Consider the following 21195-nt stretch of genomic DNA (forward strand, 5'->3'; position numbering starts at 1 on the left):
TTTGGACTCGGACTCTCCGTATGCCTTATTGGGATATGAAATGTACCATACAGTAGATGCATAGAAACGCGTTTTCTGCTTATTTTCCAACGATATGACTAATATTTTCCGTCAATCAGCCCGTTTAATAACAAAGATGAAGAAAAGATACTTCCCCAAACACCAGTGGTGAATTAAAGCACTGCCTTTCTGAATTAAAACCCACATCGAGTTTGACAAACCGCGTAAAAGATGGTTGCATTCACGCGACAGATTGACGTTAATAAATAAACAAAATGAACGAGTGAATAGACAGACAGACAGATATACACTTTATAGACAGACAGACAGATAGATAGATAGATAGATAGATAGATAGATAGATAGATAGATAGATAGATAGATAGATAGATAGATAGATAGATAGATAGATAGATAGATAGATGTTTACGATGCATAATTGATTAGGTATTCTTTGTCCTGTTAGTCATTTTTGGCTCATTTCTCATTTATTGATTCTTGAACCTCCTTGTGGTTTATGATGGAACTGCATGAGGGCTCATTAGAGATTGTGATAGGTATGCCACATTTTTTAATAAAATGGGAAATAAAATGTTTTGCTGTCACCTGTGTATGAAATCTTTCTGTCCATAATTAGCCAACAACAGTTATTGTTACTCCCATAAAATCATCATAAACTAATATGGGATCTCTCAGTTTAATGAGCTTTCTGTTGTTTTTTTCTTTTATTAGTTCTTTCTTTCGACAGTGGTGGCTAATATATTACTAATAACATAGTAACCATGATATTTATTGATATTTATGATATATATATATTTATTACATTAAAAACTATGATAATCGAAACAAAGAGTGAAATAAAAAATAATATACTATCAAATTGTGTTCTGTTACACAGTTGTGTCATAATTTTCACCACACCAAAAAAAAAAAAATATATATATCTATATAATTTGTAATTTTTTTTATTTAATGTACTTGTTAACCAAGTGGACAAAAGTGTCAGCGAAGAGCACGCTCGGAATTAAACTTCAGACAAGCAGAGTCATATTTTCAATATAATTAGGCAAATTAGGCAAAAGTGTGAACCTATTATTTAAAGTTTTTTCCTCATGAATAAAAATGACTCCTTAAGAAATTAATTTTAACTCTGAAACATATGTATAAAATCATGAGCACTCCCATAAGTTGAAAAGATGAAGACTACAGTCATATCAGTTACCTTATAAAAGCAGTGTTATTGTGCGTGGAGAGGGTCCACTCATGGGGGCGGCCATTTTGGGATCACATGACCAGCCGACCTTTAAAAATGTAATTCCCCCTGGTCATGTCCACCACTGAATTCTATTAAACACGATACAGACAGACAGTATTTGAGTTATGCTTGAAATGACACCGAGGTCCTAGTTTTAATGACTTTCAGAAATAAATTACATAAATCACGTGATATGATGTTTGGCATTGTTAGCAGCTCAATTACATATATTTAAATGTAAAACCTTACTTTCTAGAAATCCACTAAACGTGCCCGAAGTTGAAGAAACACACAAATAAACCTTACGGCAGGGGGAGATAAAGCTCTTGCAGTCTGTGAGACAAACACGAGAAGGCGGCCCTTCACTCCTCGTCATAACAAAGATGGAGGCGCGATGTGACTGCTAGACTTTCATCCTTCACCGCGACGCGCTCGAAATCGCGTTCAACTGAAGATGGACCCGCCGCATTTATCCGAACAGACCGCAGAAAAGTGCGTCAGCATCGCTGGATCCCAGCTGGTGGAAAATTACACCGTCAGTTTGATGTTTGTGTTTGGGTAGCTTGTTTTAATGCATAGTCATGGAGATGAAAACCATCTGCAAATAAATAGGCCTATCTGTCAAATGAGAAAAAAAAAAAACATAAAGGTTGTAGTAATGTGTTGTAGCATTTGATTTAATAGCCAAATATGATCGACATTTGTTTTTATTTTTTACATTTATGTGTGTTGCGTAACAGTGAATGCAGTTTAAAATATAAACATTAAGTAATTTGCATCTGGTTTATTAATCTACACATCTGCCAATTTGTTTGTCTGTTTAATTATTAATGAGCATGTGAATTTTTTAATGATGCCTGCAGCTTAAATGGATCTGTTCAAAGATCACTTAAAAAGATTTACATGCTCATTTGCTTAATATATGATATGTATAGTTTTAGATTAGACTTGTTTGTTGTTCAAGAGAGTGGAGAGGCATTTTATTGTTAGTAGAGACACCAGATGATGAATAATGTTTGATTATTAATGATTAGTTTCATATTAATTAGGGGAAAATATGAAAGCTCTTTGGTTGTTGTTATTGTCATCATGTTTTAATAATGTAATATTCTCAATCACATTAGGTTTACATTATAGAAGTTAAAGTTGGAGACCACAGTTGGACCGTCAAACATCGCTACAGCGACTTTCATGATTTGCACGAAAAAGTAAGTGAAAGTGACGTTTTTCAATGCGTTCCTAAAATACAGCAGATCTCAGATATTGACAGTCTGTCCAAACACTTAAATTCTGTCGACTTCAGCTCACTGCGGAGAAGAAGATTGATAAACATCTGTTGCCACCCAAGAAGATCATCGGCAAAAATTCCAAAAGCCTCGTTGAGAAGAGGCAGAAGGAGCTGGAAGTTTATCTCCAAACTCTGCTGAGCAGATTCCCAGCTGCGACTCCAAAAGTCTTGTCCAACTTCCTGCATTTCCACTTATATGTGAGTGCTCACGTACCTTTGAGCGAGTAGAAGACAGAAGATTGTGTTGTTTACAATAGATTGTCCTGGGTAAACAGATTGTGTTTCTTATATCTGATATTGTCTGGTTAAATATTAGCCATACCTTAAATGTACTTTGGGTGATTGTTATGCATGCATGCATGCATGCAACTTTTGCTTTATTTTGTGATGCACTTTTGCATTACAATCCTGTTAATTAAGCAATAACTCCAGCAATTCGAGTTCGATTGCATCTTCCCACTGTTCCTGTTATCTGCCCGCTAGCCATGTTTTCTCGCTGACAGTAGTGGTATTGATATTGACCTCTGAAAGGCTTTTGTCTGGAAGAGGCATATGACCAGTCTGCAGTGTTCTTTGGTGTGGAGAAATGCGTTCCGTTTGTGTTTTTGCCCTGGATGGCAATTGTGTTTATTGCATGCATATAATAGTGCATTTGTCCAACTCATTTCCTCAGAATACTTACAAGGAAGCACTTTAAAAATGGAGCAACAGGATATCAAAAGGAAATCTAAGGATTTTCTTGCAGAGATCTCTCAGTAAATGGGTTGGAAAAGCACTTGCAGACCATTAAAGCTTGACAGATGTAATGACATTACGGTTTGTGCCAGTAAAGATTTTGCAGTGTAATCGATGTTCAGAGCCACTGGTTGCAATGCGTAAAGGTCTAAAAATGAAAACTGTTTACACGCATACAGAGGTCGACTGATGTGTTGGCACTGATAGTTGCTTTTTCCAAACTAACTGTTATCAGCAAAAAAATATTTTTGCCGATTTATCGGCACTGATAGTTGCTTTTTCGAACTAACGGTTATTAGTTGAATAAAAAATTCAGTATATCGGCAGAGATAGTTGCTTTTTCGAATGAATGGTTATTGGCGAAAATCAGGTTTTGCTGATATTTCGGCACGGCTAGTTGCTTTTTTTAACTAATGGTTATTGGCAAAAATCTGTGTAGCTGATATATCGGCACCGCTAGTTGCTTTTTTTTAACTAATAGTTATTGGCAAAAATCTGTTTTGCTGATATATCGGCACCGCTAGTTGCTTTTTTTTAACTAATGGTTATTGGCAAAAATCTGTTTTGCTGATATATCGGCACCGCTAGTTGCTTTTTCGAACTAATAGTTATTGGCAAAAATCTGTTTTGCTGATATATCGGCACCGCTAGTTGCTTTTTCGATCTAATGGTTATTGGCAAAAATCTGTTTTGCTGATATATCGGCACCGCTAGTTGCTTTTTTTTAACTAATGGTTATTGGCAAAAATCTGTGTTGATGATATATCGGCACCGCTAGTGGCTTTTTTTAACTAATGGTTATTGGCAAAAATCTGTTTTGCTGATATATCGGCACCGCTAGTTGCTTTTTTTAACTAATGGTTATTGGCAAAAATCTGTGTTGCTGATATATCGGCACCGCTAGTGACTTTTTTTAACTAATGGTTATTGGCAAAAATCTGTGTTGCTGATATATCGGCACCGCTAGTTGCTTTTTCGAACTAATAGTTATTGGCAAAAATCTGTTTTGCTGATATATCGGCACCGCTAGTTGCTTTTTCGATCTAATGGTTATTGGCAAAAATCTGTTATGCTGATATATCGGCACCGCTAGTTGCTTTTTTTTAACTAATGGTTATTGGCAAAAATCTGTTTTGCTGATATATCGGCACCGCTAGTTGCTTTTTTTTAACTAATGGTTATTGGCAAAAATCTGTTTTGCTGATATATCGGCACCGCTAGTTGCTTTTTCAATCTAATGGTTATTGGCCAAAAATCAGTTTTGCTGATATATCGGCACCGCTAGTGGCTTTTTCGATCGAATGGTTATTGACCAAAACATTTTTTTTGCTGATATATCGGCACCGATTGTTCAGTCTATACCACCAGCTTGGTTATCGGTATCGGGAAAATCCACCATCGGTCAACCTCTCCTACAGATGAAATATAGGAAGTGGAATATGTGGAATGTCACACAAATTAAATATTTATCTTTGAACTTCTGTATTTTCAGGAAATCAATGGAATTGCGGCTGCCCTTGCAGAAGAGCTGTTTCATAAGGGTATTTTATTATGTTCCTAAAGTTATTACATGGACATAGAATTGCATTTATAATTTCAAGTTGGATATGGATTTAAACGCTTACTCCTTTCAGAGACAACTCGCATTGATGCTCTATGAAGATCTATAGTCCTGTGTTATGTTTTTTTGCGCAGGTGAGCAGTTGTTAGCTGCAGGTGAGGTGTTTGTCCTGAAACCCCTGCAACTGTACGCCGTCACCCAGCAGCTGAAACTCGCCAAGCCCACCTGTGCCAATGGAGATGCCAAAGCTGACCTCGGGCACATTCTGGACTTTACCTGCCGCCTCAAGTATCTCAAGGTTTGAATCTTTGTCACTTTAGTCTCTAACAGATCTAGGGATGCATTATATTTTGGCAGCCATATCAGATAATGTCAGGATATATATATGAGAACATGAACATTGTCCTGAACTTTTGAAACTCAGATCCCTGGATCGATAAATACAGTGGAAACGAGTAACATTGAGGAGCAGAGCCTTCCATACGACCTGTCCATCTTTAAAGCACTGCTCCAGATAGAGGTAAAGATACTCGACTTGTGTAAAGACCGTGTGTACCCAAAAGCACATTGAGGGTGGTGGACATTAACACTATCAGCTCTCTTTTTCAGATAAGCGATTGTGATGCTGGACAGATTAAAGGTCTGCCCTCCCTCAAACCCACTCTTGCGACGCTCAGCATACACCTCTCGGCCAATAGTATGAAGGTATATTTGATGATCAATAGCATGTAATTCTAATGCACAATATAAGCCATCTTTAGAAACACAATTGTGTATTTTCAGGGTGGATGAATTTATTGTTTAGGATCAGTTAAAATGGCAAAGTTTTTACTTTTAGTATCGTTTAGTGTCAGTTAAAATATTAACAAGTTTTTAGTTTTAGTATCGTTTAGTGTCAGTTCAAATGTTACGAAGTTTTTAATTTTAGTATCGTTTAGTGTCAGTGAATTTAGTTTTAGTATCGTTTAGTGTCAGTTAAAATGTTACAAAGTTTTTAGTTTTAGTATCGTTTAGTGTCAGTTCAAATATTAACAAGTTTTTAGTTAGTATAATTTAGTGTCAGTTAAAATGTTATGAAGTTTTTAGATTTAGTGTCAGTTAAAATGTTACAAAGTTTTTACTTTTAGTATCGTTTAGTGTCAGTTCAAATGTTACGAAGTTTTTAGTTTTAGTATCGTTTAGTGTCAGTTAAAATGTTACGAAGTTTTTAGATTTAGTGTCAGTTAAAATGTTACGAAGTTTTTAGTTTTGGTATCGTTTAGTGTCAGTTCAAATGTTACGAAGTTTTTAGATTTAGTGTCAGTTAAAATGTTACGAAGTTTTTAGATTTAGTGTCAGTTAAAATGTTACGAAGTTTTTACTTTTAGTATCGTTTAGTGTCAGTTCAAATATTAACAAGTTTTTACTTTTAGTATCGTTTAGTGTCAGTTCAAATGTTACGAAGTTTTTAGTTTTAGTATAGTTTAGTGTCAGTTCAAATGTTACGAAGTTTTTAGATTTAGTGTCAGTTAAAATGTTACGAAGTTTTTAGATTTAGTGTCAGTTAAAATGTTACGAAGTTTTTAGATTTAGTGTCAGTTAAAATGTTACGAAGTTTTTACTTTTAGTATCGTTTAGTGTCAGTTAAAATGTTTTAGTATCGTTTAGTGTCAGTTCAAATGTTACGAAGTTTTTAGTTTTAGTATCGTTTAGTGTCAGTTAAAATGTTACGAAGTTTTTAGATTTAGTGTCAGTTAAAATGTTACGAAGTTTTTAGATTTAGTGTCAGTTAAAATGTTACGAAGTTTTTAGATTTAGTGTCAGTTAAAATGTTACGAAGTTTTTAGATTTAGTGTCAGTTAAAATGTTACGAAGTTTTTACTTTTAGTATCGTTTAGTGTCAGTTAAAATGTTACGAAGTTTTTAGATTTAGTGTCAGTTAAAATGTTACGAAGTTTTTAGATTTAGTGTCAGTTAAAATGTTACGAAGTTTTTACTTTTAGTATCGTTTAGTGTCAGTTCAAATGTTATGAAGTTTTTACTTTTAGTATCGTTTAGTGTCAGTTCAAATGTTACGAAGTTTTTACTTTTAGTATCGTTTAGTGTCAGTTCAAATATTAACAAGTTTATAGTTTTAGGGTCCTGCAGTGTTAAGTTAAAAAGTTACGAATTTCTATTAGTTTTAGTTGTATTTAACAAAGACAAGAATTTTACAAACAATATATATATTTTTAACTACAAACCATTTCACTAACACTGAACGCTGTTTGTAAAACTGACTAGCTGTGTTTTGTCTTCAAAAGGAAATCTTAGTTCCGGAAGCATCTGAATTTGCACAGTGGGAGCCTGAGGGTGTAGATACAGACTGTCCCGTGACGGCGATTATTCCCACATGGAAGATGCTCACCACTCTCGATATGAGCCGAAACTTCATATGCTGCATTGACGAGTCAGTGGTGAGTTGTGAATTCAGTTTCACACTTTGCAGAGTACAAAAACAAACATTTGCTGTGTGTGATCTTTGATCTTGAAAGTCTTTCTTTATAGAAACTGATACCTGAAGTTGAATTCCTTGATCTAAGCTACAATGAGGTTTATCTAGTGGAAAACCTTCAGGTGTGTTGTCTCCGAAGCATTTCAGATCATATTGATTTTTTAAAAATGGAAAGTTTAGAGTGTTTCTATTGCAATCTTTTCTTGATTTGATATGCATGAACTATTGACTTCCAAAGTATTTAAATGGGTTCCAATATATTCATGCAGCATTTGTACAACTTGGTTCATCTGGATCTGTCCTTCAACAAACTCACTGTCCTCGAGAGTGTTCACACTAAACTCGGGAATATCAAGACTCTGAATCTGGCTGGGAATCAGCTGGAAACGCTCTCCGGCCTCAGTAAACTTTACTCATTAGTTAACTTGGACTTGAGCGGCAACAAATTAGCCCAGGTAGTTCATCCTTTTTGTGTAAGCAATCATTTTAGCGTATATCATAGTTTCAATTTAACATACTCTGTTTTGTTTTTCACAGCTGGATGAAATCAAACACATTGGCACACTTCCCTGTCTGGAAAAACTGAATCTGGCCAATAACCCAATGTGTATCATCCCAGACTACAGGACTAAAGTTCTGGCCCAGTTCTGCGACAGGGCCTCTGAGGTACAACACTTTTTTTATTAGAGATTTCGTCCTTTTCTGTAATTTCTTTTTTTACCAATAAACCAATTTTTTTACAGCATTGATTAAATCTACTATAGTTTATTGTTATTGTAGTTATATGCTAGTTAATAACAGGGCCGCCGCTGGCCAAATAGATGCCCTACGCAGAGTTCCTCTTGGGGGGCGGGTTGGGGTTCGCGTGATATGAGCGTGACGTGATCATCTATGTTCGCCAACTGGTTTTGGGTCCTTGAATAACGTATAACGTGCGAGTAAGAGCAGCCGGTGGACTTGATGGTGCCCCCCTAGGTAGTGGTACCCTACGCAGACTCCATAGTATGCATCTAGGGAGTGGCGGTACTGGTTAATAATGTATACTACTATTAACATGCAACTTCTAATGTGTTACAGATAAATTCTTAGATTAATAATGGAGAAATCTATTTCATACAGGTGTGTTTGGATGGCACAATCACCTCGGAGAAAGAGCTGGACACTGTGGAAGTCCTGAAAGCCATTCAAAAAGCCAAGGAGGCCAAAGACCGGATGGCAAACAATGATAAAAAGGTATAATTTAATGCTACATTTAATACAAATGAATCTTTGTATCATTGCGGCGGCTGTGGCTCAGTTGGTAGAGCGGGTCGGCCACTAATCGCAGGGTTGGTGGTTAGATTCCCGGACCACGTGACTCCAAATGCCGAAGTGTCCTTGGGCAAGAGACTGAACCCTAAGTTGCTCCCAATGGCAGGCTAGCACCTTACATAGCAGCTCTGCCACCATTGGTGTATGAATGTGTGTATGAATGGATGAATGAGACCGTTAAGGCTTAAAAAAGCGCTATATAAGTGCAGACCATTTACTCATGCACCGATTATGCTTAAAAATCCAACATCATGTGTGGTCTTGTAAATGCAATAAGTAGCTTCCCTTTATCAGTGTAAGGTCAAAAATGGCTTATGAATAAACCAGTGGATGGCCTTGCATTTAAACACCTTTACCGGCATTCTTACGGTGTATCCAATGAACGTAAGAGTTGTGCGCATGCCTCCTCACGGTTCGATGTCAATAGCTGAGAATAACAGAAAACAAATATCATATGCAGGTGAGTATTTCCAAGTTGGGACTTCTCTTGGGACTTCAGTTTTTTGGTCTCAATATGTCAGACTCCCAGCCACGCAATTGCAAGAGATCTCATACAACATTATTTTCAGGGTTGATCAAAATATATAAAGATGGACAAATCACACCCTTCGTAGCATTGGGGGATGATGTGAAAAGTAAATGTCTGGCTTTCATGCTCAAATGGATTTATTTCTGTGTCAGCGTCTACTGCATTACATAACAACAATAACTAACATCCTACCGACAGATAGAAACACGAGTCGTGGCCAGAGCCTGATGGTGACCATGACAACACTGTTTAGTACTACTTTATGCAATTGAATAGTTTATATGTCTAGAGTGTCTCATTAGAAAGACATTACAATGTTTGATTTATCTTAATGCATTGTTCTGCTTTAATATTTTGGTATTCATATTTTTAAGTCAGCCTGTGATTACCCTTCTGGCATAGTTCCCTTCATTGAACTCGAGAGGTCTTGTGTGCATTTATTCCCACTGTGTTTTGCTTTTGAGCCTGATGTTATTGTTGTCAGGTGAGTGAGGTGTCGGGGCAGGCCGCGGGTGGGCCGCAGTCATCCTCTTCATCTTCTCTGATCGCACCACCTTCCTCTTCCTCCCCCTCTATGACCCGTTCCACCTGCACCAGTCAAGGTAATCATGTATGTATCGTGCTGCTGGGACGAGGGGGGGGTGCACAATAATGGATAAAAATAACCTAAAAAAAACTTCTATTGCATAATGATTGTATATTAATAATCAGAACTATCAGAATCGTATTTCTTTCAATTGGTCGTTTTCTTTGCACCAGCTCTTTTACTTATTTAATTTGCATATCTGTTCAATTATTCCAGCATGCTCATTAATTATAATGAAGTTTGGGTGGCACGGTGTGGTCTAAAAAAAGAAACTAAACTCTTTCATTGGCATTTCCTCAGTGATTTTTCTCAAATCTTTCATTTAAATAAATGTAATCCATTGTATTTCCTTTGCCATTTGAAATAGCCTAAATGTCTAATTTGTGGTTATTAATTTGCATTGGTTGCTCTAATGCAAATTGGGCCTGATTTTCAAACTATTTGATCTACATGGTTTCTCCTGTGTGTTAGTTACTAAGCAACGGGGTGCTTTAATAGACTTTCCATTTTTGTAAACGGCATTTAAATATTCAGCGTTACACACTATCCTATAAGATGTGAGTTTTCTCATATTCTTGGAACATTATTGCATGTATTGAAGTTGCCACTATTCAAAGACCGGGAAATAAAGAAATGCGATACTTGAGCAAATAATTCGGGCAACTCTAAATGATAATTTTCAAGAAATCAATTGCATGCCATTTCATATCAGTACCATTGACATGTTTTTTTTATTTTGATATATTTGTGATTTTTATCTAAACTTTTGTTGTTACGTAATATCTTTATACATGTCCTCCTCCCTTTCAGAAATAACTTGTATGGAAAAAGCTTTTGTTACCAAAGAGATATTAACTCCTGTGGATTCTACACTTACCCAGAGATGCTATGATGTTTACAGCCCGACCTGTGAGATCATCTTGCAGGTACGTTTGTATATTATTATTCGATTATTATTCTGATTTTAGCATGCAAAACATACTAAAGAAATGCAATTTGTCAATTTTGCAGGTGCAAACTCAAATTGATTCCTCTTTGTCTTCTGGCATCAGGTAAGTTCTTTCTACACTTCTCTTTGGTCACTTTTAGGCCTGAAACATACTTGGCAGGTATGTAAACACAGATGCTTCTAGCTACGTAAGCTCGAGTTCACACGTCGTTGCATTCTGAATCATGTTATGGCCAAATCGCACTGCCCCAACATATAACGTACATTAGCGTAAACTCGTCGTCTTGTATGGTCGGTTTCTATTTCAGGTCAACTACTTTCAACCCAGAGCAACAGTTTTAAGAGTATCTTGCAAAGCAATTTTGTTAAACTGTCAGCATTGTTATAGCTTGCTTTGTTAATAATAACGGCTATGGTATACTGCTGTTACGTCTCGTGCATGGTCCGGCATTCTAGCCTTCAAAGAACACTTTTCTGACTGGGAGCAAGTACGGACTGCTTTTTGATACTCTTTAGTACAGTCAACTCCAGGCGATGTGCAGACGACCTGTACTGAGATTTCCGTCAATGGACTTAATGGACTTAATGGCACTGTGCATAAAAGCTAGCGGCACACGGAAAACTGAAGTGTACTTTAGCCTTAAATCTATCGCCACCCTTGAGTACTGAGGTTTGTTTCGCTACAGTAATGCAAGTAGGTACAACAGGACCTAACACTTGCAATGCATTGGCCAAGCCTCTATGTCTGTGTTTATGTACTTGCATTTTCAGGTTTTATAGCTTGAACTGGATTTGGTTACCTAAAGTGTTAATTCATTGGTGCAAATCCATTAAGTCCATTGGTGCCTGAAGGGTAATTAATGGTGTTGAAATGCTTGAGCTTTCAGGGTTGTACATTTTTAAGATTTTTCTTCATTCCTCTTTAGTCCCTGTTGTTGTGAAGAAGAATGGAAACCTTGGACCGAAAGTCTTTGCAATCTCATTCTGCCTCCTTCATTCCTGTCCTACACAACCACCAACCAAGAGTTCACCAACCGGCTTTCTGCTCTCATCAGCCAGGCTAATAGAGAAGAATCAACACCCAGACGATGTAGGACCACATCTCTAGAAAGCACTGAACAAGATGGCACTCAATCTGGGGATGGGTACTTTGAAATGAGTCTAGATGAAAGTGAGGAAATCATTGGCTCTTTTTCCTCATCCACTGTTCACGAAAAAGGACCAGATGATGCAAAGAAGGAATCTGCCAATGTTAATGTAAATATGGTGATTTGGTCCCTTTGCATCCATGTTGGAGAAGATTTGAGCCGGCGTCCATCTTGCTTGGTGGCAACGGATAGCTCGTTTGTGGTTTTCCATTCACGGTCCGTAGAACCAGGAAGCAGCTTGGAGGAACTAATGGACAACCTTGAGATAGACTTGGTTGTGTTGTACACCGATATTGAGACCTTTCAGTTTGACGTTCCAGAGGTTTGTGTCTCCTTAAAGGTGAAGTCCAGCAATACTCAATGGTGGTTCTTCTCAGATGCCCAAAGTTTGAAGGACATCCACTCTCACGTCAGTCCTCAAGTGGACCAAACTAACAAGCAAGTTATGAACACCTCAGACACTCAAATGTTCATCCGACAGTTTCTGAACTCTTGGGACTTTGAGGAGAATGAAGGCTGCGTGAAAGGCGGACACCTGGTCCATTTCCTCAATCTAGAGTCGTTATCTACCTCCGACAAGAATGTCGCAAACAACCCACAACTTCCAAAGAGTCCACCCTCTGATGTTTTTTCTCAAATCGGCCTATTCGAAAGAGATAAGGGCCAAACCTCCAATCCCATGATTCTATTCTTGACCTCTCGCCACCTCTGCGTTCTTAAGGTTGACTTTGTCGCTCTAGCAGCCCGAGACTCCTTTGAAGAAAACATTATGCGTAGCTGCTCCAAATTAACACGTATCCCACTCTCTGTCACTCTGCTCAACCCAAAGCACAGGTGCTCATGTAGGGCCATCTCGAACTCTTGCAGTTTCCATCATGACCATGTTGTAGAGCTGATAGCTTGTCATGAATGCTTGACCATGGTTTTCACCCTGTCACAAGACAAGTTGACGTTCCTGAGGGAGTTCAACAAGCTCCGATCCAATCTAAAGGAAATTAAGACCATCACTATTCAGCACACTAAGAAAGGCCACTTAAGAGTGAACGGTTGCCCCGCCGCCTCTACAACCACCCAAAGAATGCCAAACAGGTAACGGAGCTCTTTCTATACAAAAGAGCAAAACGTTTCTATCGATATGTTGGCATAGATCCCATTTTTGACCCCAAATGTACGACCACTGATAAGCTGTTTTGTCTTTACAATCCAATAGTCTAAACTTTTTTTTACCACCACACGAACCGGGCTGGTAGAATTGATTCCCACCTCTTGCATGAGATGTCTCTATAGAACGGCACTGTCAATGGTATTGCAAGGACAATCTACCTGGAGCAATCTGAGGTGGGGTGCCTGACTCAAGGGTTCAATGGTCATGGCGAACTAGCAACCTTCCAGTTACCAGCCCTGAGCTTTAAGGCCAAAGTATACTCTGGATTTCCGCATGCTGCTACGTCTCGTACAGTAAGTACGGACCGTCCGTGTACAGCCCACTTGTTCTAGACCATGGGTAAGACAATAATGGTGCAAAAACGAAGGATAACCTAGCCTTTAACCACTACAATACACTCCATCTATTGAGATGTGGGCTAGTAACTGGAAGGTTGTAGGTTCAAACCCTGCAAATAGCAATCCATTTGTACCCTTCATTGAGATGCCTAACCGTAGGTTGTTCTAGGGGGATTGTTCCTGTAATAACTGAACTAAAAGTTGCTTTGGGGGAAAAAAAAAGTATTTGCTAAATGACTTGCTTATTTATAGTAGATACACTGTGTTGCTTTTTCACAGTGTTGCTCAGGAAGTCCCAAAGCCCCATTTGACCCTGTCTCTGCTGTACCCAGCCAAATCCCTCATTCAGCAGCTAACGGAGGACAACCAGTGTCCGTCACACCTCTCCCTGTCCTCTTCACTACTTCACCTCTCATCTCTGAATGGAGAGCAGCTCGTTCACTTCTTCCATGACAACATTGCAGAGGCAAGTCACTTTTACAGTTTGCCAAAATGTCCAAAAAGTAGGGTTCCCACGGTCATGGAAAACCTCTAATGTGAAATTTAAAAATTGTCCAGTCCTAGAAAAGTCATTGAAATTGTTTAAATCTTAAGTCATGGGAAAGTTCTGGAAATTTCTAAAGTTATGATCTGCATGGAAGTTCAAATAGCCGCCTGCCGTTGAGCCGCATTCACATTTCAAGATGTTTTTGACTTTGAGACTTTTATATACTAATAAGTATAATTGTTCAAATCTACATGACATGCAAATGAAAATCTGATATGTATTACTTCCCATGGACCCATCTCTTCCCTGTGCACGCTATTAGCCTGAATTTATCCAGGAGACCAACACACCTAACCATTGAAATCTGTAACATGATCTGTGACCTTTACTAGAACATTACTAGAATATTTATTCATTTAGAAACGTTGTATGTCGTTGTAATATGCTCAATTGTGCAGAGTAGTTTTTCACTTATTGTTTAATGCCTGCCTTCACAGACTGTGTGTCCATGTCTAAAACTGAAGGTGGTTTTGTCATTGTTGGTGTGTAGATGGAGAATGAAGAGCTGAAACACATTTTGTGGACATCAGTGCTCTTCTATAGATCTCCTGATGTTGAGACCACCGCATGTGTCCTGCTGTCAACCAAAACCCTTTATTTTATCCTGGACGATACAGCATCCACACTCGCTGACCAATTCAGTGAGCATGACCATAACATAGTTATTATGCTAGTCATCTATTCTATTCTTCACATGTGTTTTCTTTAGATCTATAGGGATGCATCACCGATCTATCCTATTCATCACAGTTCTGTGCTGTTTTCTATACCAGTTTAGCCAATGTTCTACATAATAGCATTTGAGAACATTAAAATTGATTCATCTTGCAGTGATGTGGACCTGGCAGCCATCCGAGCACAAGGACACAGATTTCCTCATCTCCTTCTGTTTTACACTAAAGCTGAATGACCTTCAGAGTGTTAATGTGGGTCTGTTTGACCAGTACTTCAGAGTCATGGGTGAGTTTATTGGACCAAGATGTTTATTGGACTACTGGTTCAGTTTACCAGGTAATAATATGTCGGAGTGCCCTTGATTTGGCTTATCTGTCAACCTTAATAAGTGAAGTTTACAAGGCTGCAGTTGATGCAACTGAAATGATTAGTTCAAAATAAACTGTTCTAATAAATACAAGTGTATGAAGTTCAAGAGCAATGTTTTACCTATGTCTTTTGGATGCAAGAAATTAAGGATTTTCCAAATCTTATCCAAGGGCCCTCAGCTGATCACATCATTTCCTGTGTGACCCGTGACTGTTACGGCACACATCGGTTTCTCCAGCAGCTGATGATGGTTTTGTCTCTGCTGGAGAAAGTGCCCTCACCTGAACCTTCTGAGCTGGATTTCTACTCGCAGTTTGGAAACAAAAGCAAAGGTATGGTACAGTCATTCCCAAAGTCAAAAGGAAGCATTGTTAAATAAAGGTGTAAATGAACGTTTCACAAACTTTACGACTTGGTTGTATTTTGTTCCTAAACCTACATCCCATAAACGGAAGAATTGTCACTAATGCTGCCTTCAGGTGCTAGCGGATTAATATACCACTTCTAAATCGTAATTACGACACGTCACGTTCAAGTGTTTTGTTGTCGTAAACATGGAGGATGCCAGGTTTATTCGTGCATATTTATTTGGGAACTCTCTTATTTTGACATCGTAATACATGCTAGCGGATTGTCTGACGATGACGTCTTAGTCAATAGGATGTGTTCAATATTCACAGCGCTGTGGAAAAGTAAGTGAACCCTGGATTTAATAACTGGTCTAAACGCCTTCGGCAGCAATGACCTCAACCAGTTGCGGATTAGACCCGCACAACGTTCCGAGGGAATTTTGGACAATACTTCCTTTGAGAACTGCTTCAGTTCAGCCATATTCGTAGGATGTCTGGTGTAAATGGCTCTCTTGAGGTCATTCCACAGCGTCTCAATTCGTTGTTTTTTTTATAAGCCATTACTTTGATGTGTAGGGTCATTGTCCTGCTGCATCACCCAATATCTACTGAGCTTCAGCTGGGGCACAGCCCTCCTCATTATCCTTTAGGATATCTTGATAAACTTCAGAATTCATTTTTCCCTTGATGGCAAGCGGTCCAGGCCCCAAAGCAGCCCCAAATCAAGATGCAGCCTCCCTCCACCATTGGTAGGCGGTGCCCATTTTACGCCATACATAGTGCTGTGAGTTCTTCCCAAACAATTCAACCGTAGTTTCATTAGTCCACCAAACATTTTCCTAGTAGCTTTGTGGAGTGTCAAGATGGTCTTTGGCAAACTTCAAGGATGCAGCAATTTTTTGTTGGAAAGTAGCGACTCCCTTCGTGTTGTCCTGCCATGGACACCATACCTGTTTAATGTTTTCCATAGAGTAGACTCATGAAGCACATACTGAATGCAGACATGTGACTGAAACGGCAAGCCATAATGAATAAAACCATCATTCACTATTGAAGATGTACTCCCCTCCTCCATGTTGAATATTCACACATCCTCCCAACTCGGAAACTCGGGTATCGAAATTATCTCAGAGTGTCCCAGTCGTAATTACGTTCATGTGCAACTTCCGGTTCCAATTATTTATGATAATTCCCATAATCAGCATACATTTTACAAATGATCCAAAACCTAAACAAAACATCCCATAAATGTAACAGTTTGGTTCTGAAAATGTTTAATACAAACAAGTAAGCTGCATGTTATGCTAGTTTTTAGAATTTTGGTTGTGGTTGCTAAAGCGTTTTTAAAATGTTGTACTGCGACATTACTTAACTTCAAACAAAGTGCTTTACAAATGTTTTGTGCTTACTGGGCTTAGCCCTCTACCAGGTCTCCACTTTGACAACCTGTCACTTTTTGTATTTTATATTAGGTAAAATGGAGAACTATGAACTGGTCCACTCCAGTAAAGTGAAGTTTGTGTACCCAAGCGAAGAAGAGATCGGAGACCTAATGTTCATCGTAGCTGAAAGGAAAACCCCTCAAGCCACATCCCACTCCTCCAACATCCTTCTTTATGTGCTGGTCTTCCAAGTTCATGTCGTTCCGGGCCAAACCGCCCAAAACCAGAGCCTCCTACAGCCCAAAACTCTCATACTCACCAGCACTGACGTCTTCCTACTGGACGAAGACCATATCAGCTACCCTCTACCTGAGTTTGCAAAAGAACCGCCACAAAGAGACAAGTACCGCCTCATGGACGCCCGGCGCATACGTGACCTGGACCGTGTGCTAATGGGCTACCAGACTTATCCTCAAGCACTCACGCTGGTATTTGACGACGTTCCCGGTCCTGATCTTTTGTGCCATCTTACTATGGACCATTTTGCAGACAGCAACGGGAAGGGCGATAGGACGCAGGGCATTGGAGGGGCCGAGGGCGAAGTGCAGTGGTGTATATTTGTGCCGGGAGCGGACAGCAGAGAACGGCTTATATCGCTTCTGGCTCGCCAATGGGAGGCGCTGTGTAGCCGAGAACTACCGGTAGAGCTAACGGGATGAAGTGCGAATAACTAAACATGGCGATGCGGTAAAAACGAAAAGCACTATTTTCAGCCACGTGTGACAAACATTTTGTACAAACTTTGTGTTATTTCAACAAAATGCATCATGGGAAAGCTGTATTGTAGAATCCACACTGTATTTACCCCACATTATGAACATTTGATATTGCTACATTTTTTTATCGTTTCGACACAATGCATCCTGGGAAAGCTGTATTGTAGAGTCCACGTTTTATTCATCCACCTGCTACAAGCATGTGGTTTGTATGAATTTGTTTTTGTATTGCATCGTTTCGATAAAAAGCATCCTGGGAAAGCTATATTGTAGAGTCCACACGAGTGTAATGTGTATACATTTTTTTTTGTCTCAGGCTTCAAATTTTTTGTTTTTTGCTGCTTTTCAGACATATTTATCTGCTGCTGTGTACAATCGGCCACTTATCATGAAAATTGAAATGTTTTGTGCAACAGTGTTATTATTTGAATTTTAAGTAAACAAGTTATTTTGCGAGGAGTTTTCACGAAGGGAAACATGCACAGTCTGTCCTATTTTAACGTGAATGCTGTTTTAGAAAGTATTTCCGAATTGAATCAGTGAATTTATTTGTAAAGAATTTGACGTTCGTTTTACAAACGGAAAACCACCGAGCACATGTTTACAGAACGCTTTTAGCTTCATGAAATGATTCACGATGGTAATTCAGACTGAACGTGCACTTTTGAATTTTTAAGAATTGATGTGATCAAATCAGTTTCCTCAAATCAGAATTTGTATTTATTCTTTGTTTTAAAATCCAAAAACTATGAAAAGATGTATCATTTATAAATATATATTTGTTTTTTGCCATGTTAAATTTTTTCCTATTTGAATTTCTTCACGACAGTAAGGCAAATTGTCCTCTCAAACTTTCATTACAATTTAAAACCATTATTTCTTTAACGTTAAAGTACAGTGGCAAGAAAGTATGTGAACCCTTTAGAATTAGCTGGTGCATTAATTGGTCATAAAATAAGATCTCATCTTTATCAAAGTCACAAGTATAGACAAACACAATGTGCTGAAGCTAACAACACACAAACAATTATAATATTTAATGTCTTTATTGAACACATCCCATTAGACATTCACAGTGCTGTGGAAAAAGTAAGTGAACCCTTGGATTTAATAACTGGTTGATCCTCCTTTTGGCAGCAATAACCTCAACCAAACGTTTCCAGTAGCTGCAGATTAGACCTGCACAACGTTCAGAAGGAATTTTGGATCATTCTTCCTTACAGAACCGCTTCAGTCATATTCTTAGGATGTCTGGTGGAATTCTTGGGGTTTGGCAAACTTCAGGCGCTCGGCAGTGTTTTTGTTGGAAAGCAGCGGCATCCTTTGTGGTGTCCTGCCATGGACAAGCACGCCCGTTTAATGTTTTCTGTATAGTTGACTCATGAACAGAGATGTTAATCAGTTCCAATGATTCCTTCAAGTCTTTAGCTTTCACTCCAGGGATTTACCTCATTCTGCGGTGTGCCATTTGAGTCATCTTGGCTGGACGGCCACTTCTAGTGAGAGGACCTATAGTACTAAATCCTCTCCCATTTATAGACAGTTTGTCTCACTGCGGACAGATGAATATCTAAACTCTTAGAGATAACTTTGTAACCTTTTCCATCTTATGCACAGCAACCATTCTTGATCGTAGGTCATCTGAGATCTCTTTTTTTGCGAGACATGGACCACGTCAGCAGATGCTTCTTTTATAGCGAACTGTTTGAGTGCTTTTTTTATAAGTCAAAGTAGCTCTAACCAACACCTCAAATCTTGTTTCATTAATTGGATGCCAGGTTTGCCAACTTCTGTCTCTAATTATATTTTGTTGACATCTTTAGTCGATGGGGTTCACATTTTTTCCACAGCATAGTGAATGTATTTATAAAAAAATTTCTCTCCAATTTGGAATGTCTAATTCCCACTATTAGTAGGTCCTCGTGGTGGCGCGGTTACTCACCTCAATCCGGGTGGCGGAGGACAAATCTCAGTTGCCTCCACTTCTGAGACTGTCAATCCACGCATCTGATCACGTGACTCGTTGTGCACGACACCGCGGAGACTCACAGCATGTTGAGGCTCATGCTACTCTCCACGATCCACACACAACTCACCACACGCCCCATTGAGAGCGAGAACCACTTATCGCGACCATAGGAGGTTACCCCATGTGACACTCTACCCTCCCTAGCAACCGGGCCAATTTGGTTGCTTAGGAGACCTGGCTGGAGTCACTCAGCACATGCTGGATTCAAACTAGAGACTCTAGGGGTGATAGTGAGCATCAATATTCGCTGAGATACCCAGATCCTCGTGAATGGGATGTGTTCAAAAAAGACATGAAAGATTATAGTTAAAAATAAAATAATTATAACTCATTTTATGACCAATTAATGCAGAAAACCAGCTAATTCAAAAGGGTTCACATAATTATTCTTGCCACTGTATTAAACCTCTTGGCAGTGTTTTGCCACTGAAATAATAATGTTTTATTTTCTTGACAGAGAATCTGTGTTTTGTTTGTATTTTGTGTTTGACATTACTGGATATAAATTATTTGAAGAAATGGCATTATTGGGCACTAAAATAAGAAATAGTTTAGTGGGTTTTTAATATTAAAATTCAATAAATATATAGAATGTGTATTTTATTATTAATAATGTACTGTATATTATTCATACAATTAATATTAAAATAAATATATTAATTTAATGTGCAAAAAAAGCTGAAAAGATGAGGTTGAATTTAGCAAATCTTACAAATTAAATCCAAAAAATCTCCCCAAAGTGTGTCGTGTGACTAACTGATGACCTAGCTAACCAAACCAAAAAGGCTCTTCTTCTATTCAAACCTCTGGTTGTTTCTCCAAGATATATCGTCAGCAATATTCAATCCAGCAGTGAAACCTAGTAGTCCGGACCTTTTGTATAAGCAAAAAAACAACAACATTTGTTTTTGGATTGACCTCTGGTCAATGCACACAAGGACATACTGGACATTCGGGTATTTAAAGGGACAGTTCACTCAAAAATGGAAAACGAAAATTCCATTGTAGTGATGTTTGTTAATTATTAAGTGGCACAAATCACAGGTATATTTAAGATAACATATAAGAAATTGAAAAAATGCTGCAATAAAACAATGGGAAATGATGATGATTATAAACCTGAAATGAACATTTATGTCTGTCGTAACTGTATCACTCAGCAGACAAATGCAATAACAGGAACTCTCAAAGTGATGACACAGCAGTGCGGTAGAGTTTATTTTGCTGTATTGAAAGTCTACTTTCCCATTTTAATTAATGCACAGTTGAGTTTCACCCTCGTTCCCTAAAGCTTTAAAACAAAACGAATGAAAGTTTCATACATTTTTTTTGTTCTCTAAATCACTTTTAATTGTTCCAGCAGCCTGAATGGTTAAGCACTGCACTTGACGACAAGTTTGTGGGTTCAAATCCCAAAGAGAACACCTATGGGTTCATTTTCAAAATGTGGGATGGAAATGTCTGAGATATGCAACCAATGTAAATGTAAACCAATTAAAACGGCAAGTTCATTGCTGAGTTTCAAGATCTTGTTTACCTTGACTTAAAATGCAGCCTCAGTTCTAACCCCACCACTGCTAGGTCTGAATATTTCAAGAATAATCTGCTAATGCTCAGTTGACCCTTTTCAAATTCTGCTGAACCCTGCAGTTCTGTCAGCTGACAAACATGGACTTCCCAACCATCATGGAGGAAACACGGTGAAGGAAATCCGCTGTTTTTCCTGTCA

At 38.4% G+C, this 21195-nt stretch overlaps 1 protein-coding gene across 2 annotated transcripts; it reads left to right on the forward strand.

Moving 5' to 3' along the window:
- Window positions 1-1643: 1643 nt before the first annotated feature.
- Window positions 1644-20961, forward strand: LOC127641089 (nischarin-like). Of its 2 annotated transcripts, XM_052123857.1 has the most exons (21): window positions 1644-1790; window positions 2380-2463; window positions 2559-2741; window positions 4771-4819; window positions 4974-5137; window positions 5264-5359; window positions 5449-5544; window positions 7122-7274; window positions 7366-7434; window positions 7582-7767; window positions 7850-7978; window positions 8432-8545; window positions 9637-9754; window positions 10549-10664; window positions 10750-10790; window positions 11614-12924; window positions 13618-13804; window positions 14376-14526; window positions 14717-14845; window positions 15100-15261; window positions 16752-20961. In XM_052123857.1, the coding sequence occupies exons 1-21, from the start codon at window positions 1710-1712 to the stop codon at window positions 17378-17380; spliced, it is 4248 nt and encodes a 1415-aa protein (XP_051979817.1). In that variant the 5' UTR covers window positions 1644-1709; the 3' UTR covers window positions 17381-20961. The 2 variants fall into 2 exon arrangements, 1 of the variants encoding a protein (XP_051979817.1); XR_007970144.1 differs by lacking the exons at window positions 11614-12924; window positions 13618-13804; window positions 14376-14526; ... (1 more) ...; window positions 15100-15261; window positions 16752-20961 and having other exon boundaries at window positions 9637-9762; window positions 10750-10772.
- Window positions 20962-21195: the final 234 nt, after the last annotated feature.

The sequence above is a fragment of the Xyrauchen texanus genome, chromosome 50, assembly GCF_025860055.1.
Source record: "Xyrauchen texanus isolate HMW12.3.18 chromosome 50, RBS_HiC_50CHRs, whole genome shotgun sequence".
NCBI classification, from domain to species: domain Eukaryota; kingdom Metazoa; phylum Chordata; class Actinopteri; order Cypriniformes; family Catostomidae; genus Xyrauchen; species Xyrauchen texanus.

Bases quoted from the DNA above. Each gene is read 5' to 3' on its own strand.
- LOC127641089 (XM_052123857.1), top strand. From the start codon at position 1,710: ATGGACCCGCCGCATTTATCCGAACAGACCGCAGAAAAGTGCGTCAGC. The intron at 7,768-7,849 runs GTAGTTCATCCT...TGTTTTTCACAG, and splicing joins GCGGCAACAAATTAGCCCAG to CTGGATGAAATCAAACACAT. The intron at 7,979-8,431 runs GTACAACACTTT...TATTTCATACAG, and splicing joins TCTGCGACAGGGCCTCTGAG to GTGTGTTTGGATGGCACAAT.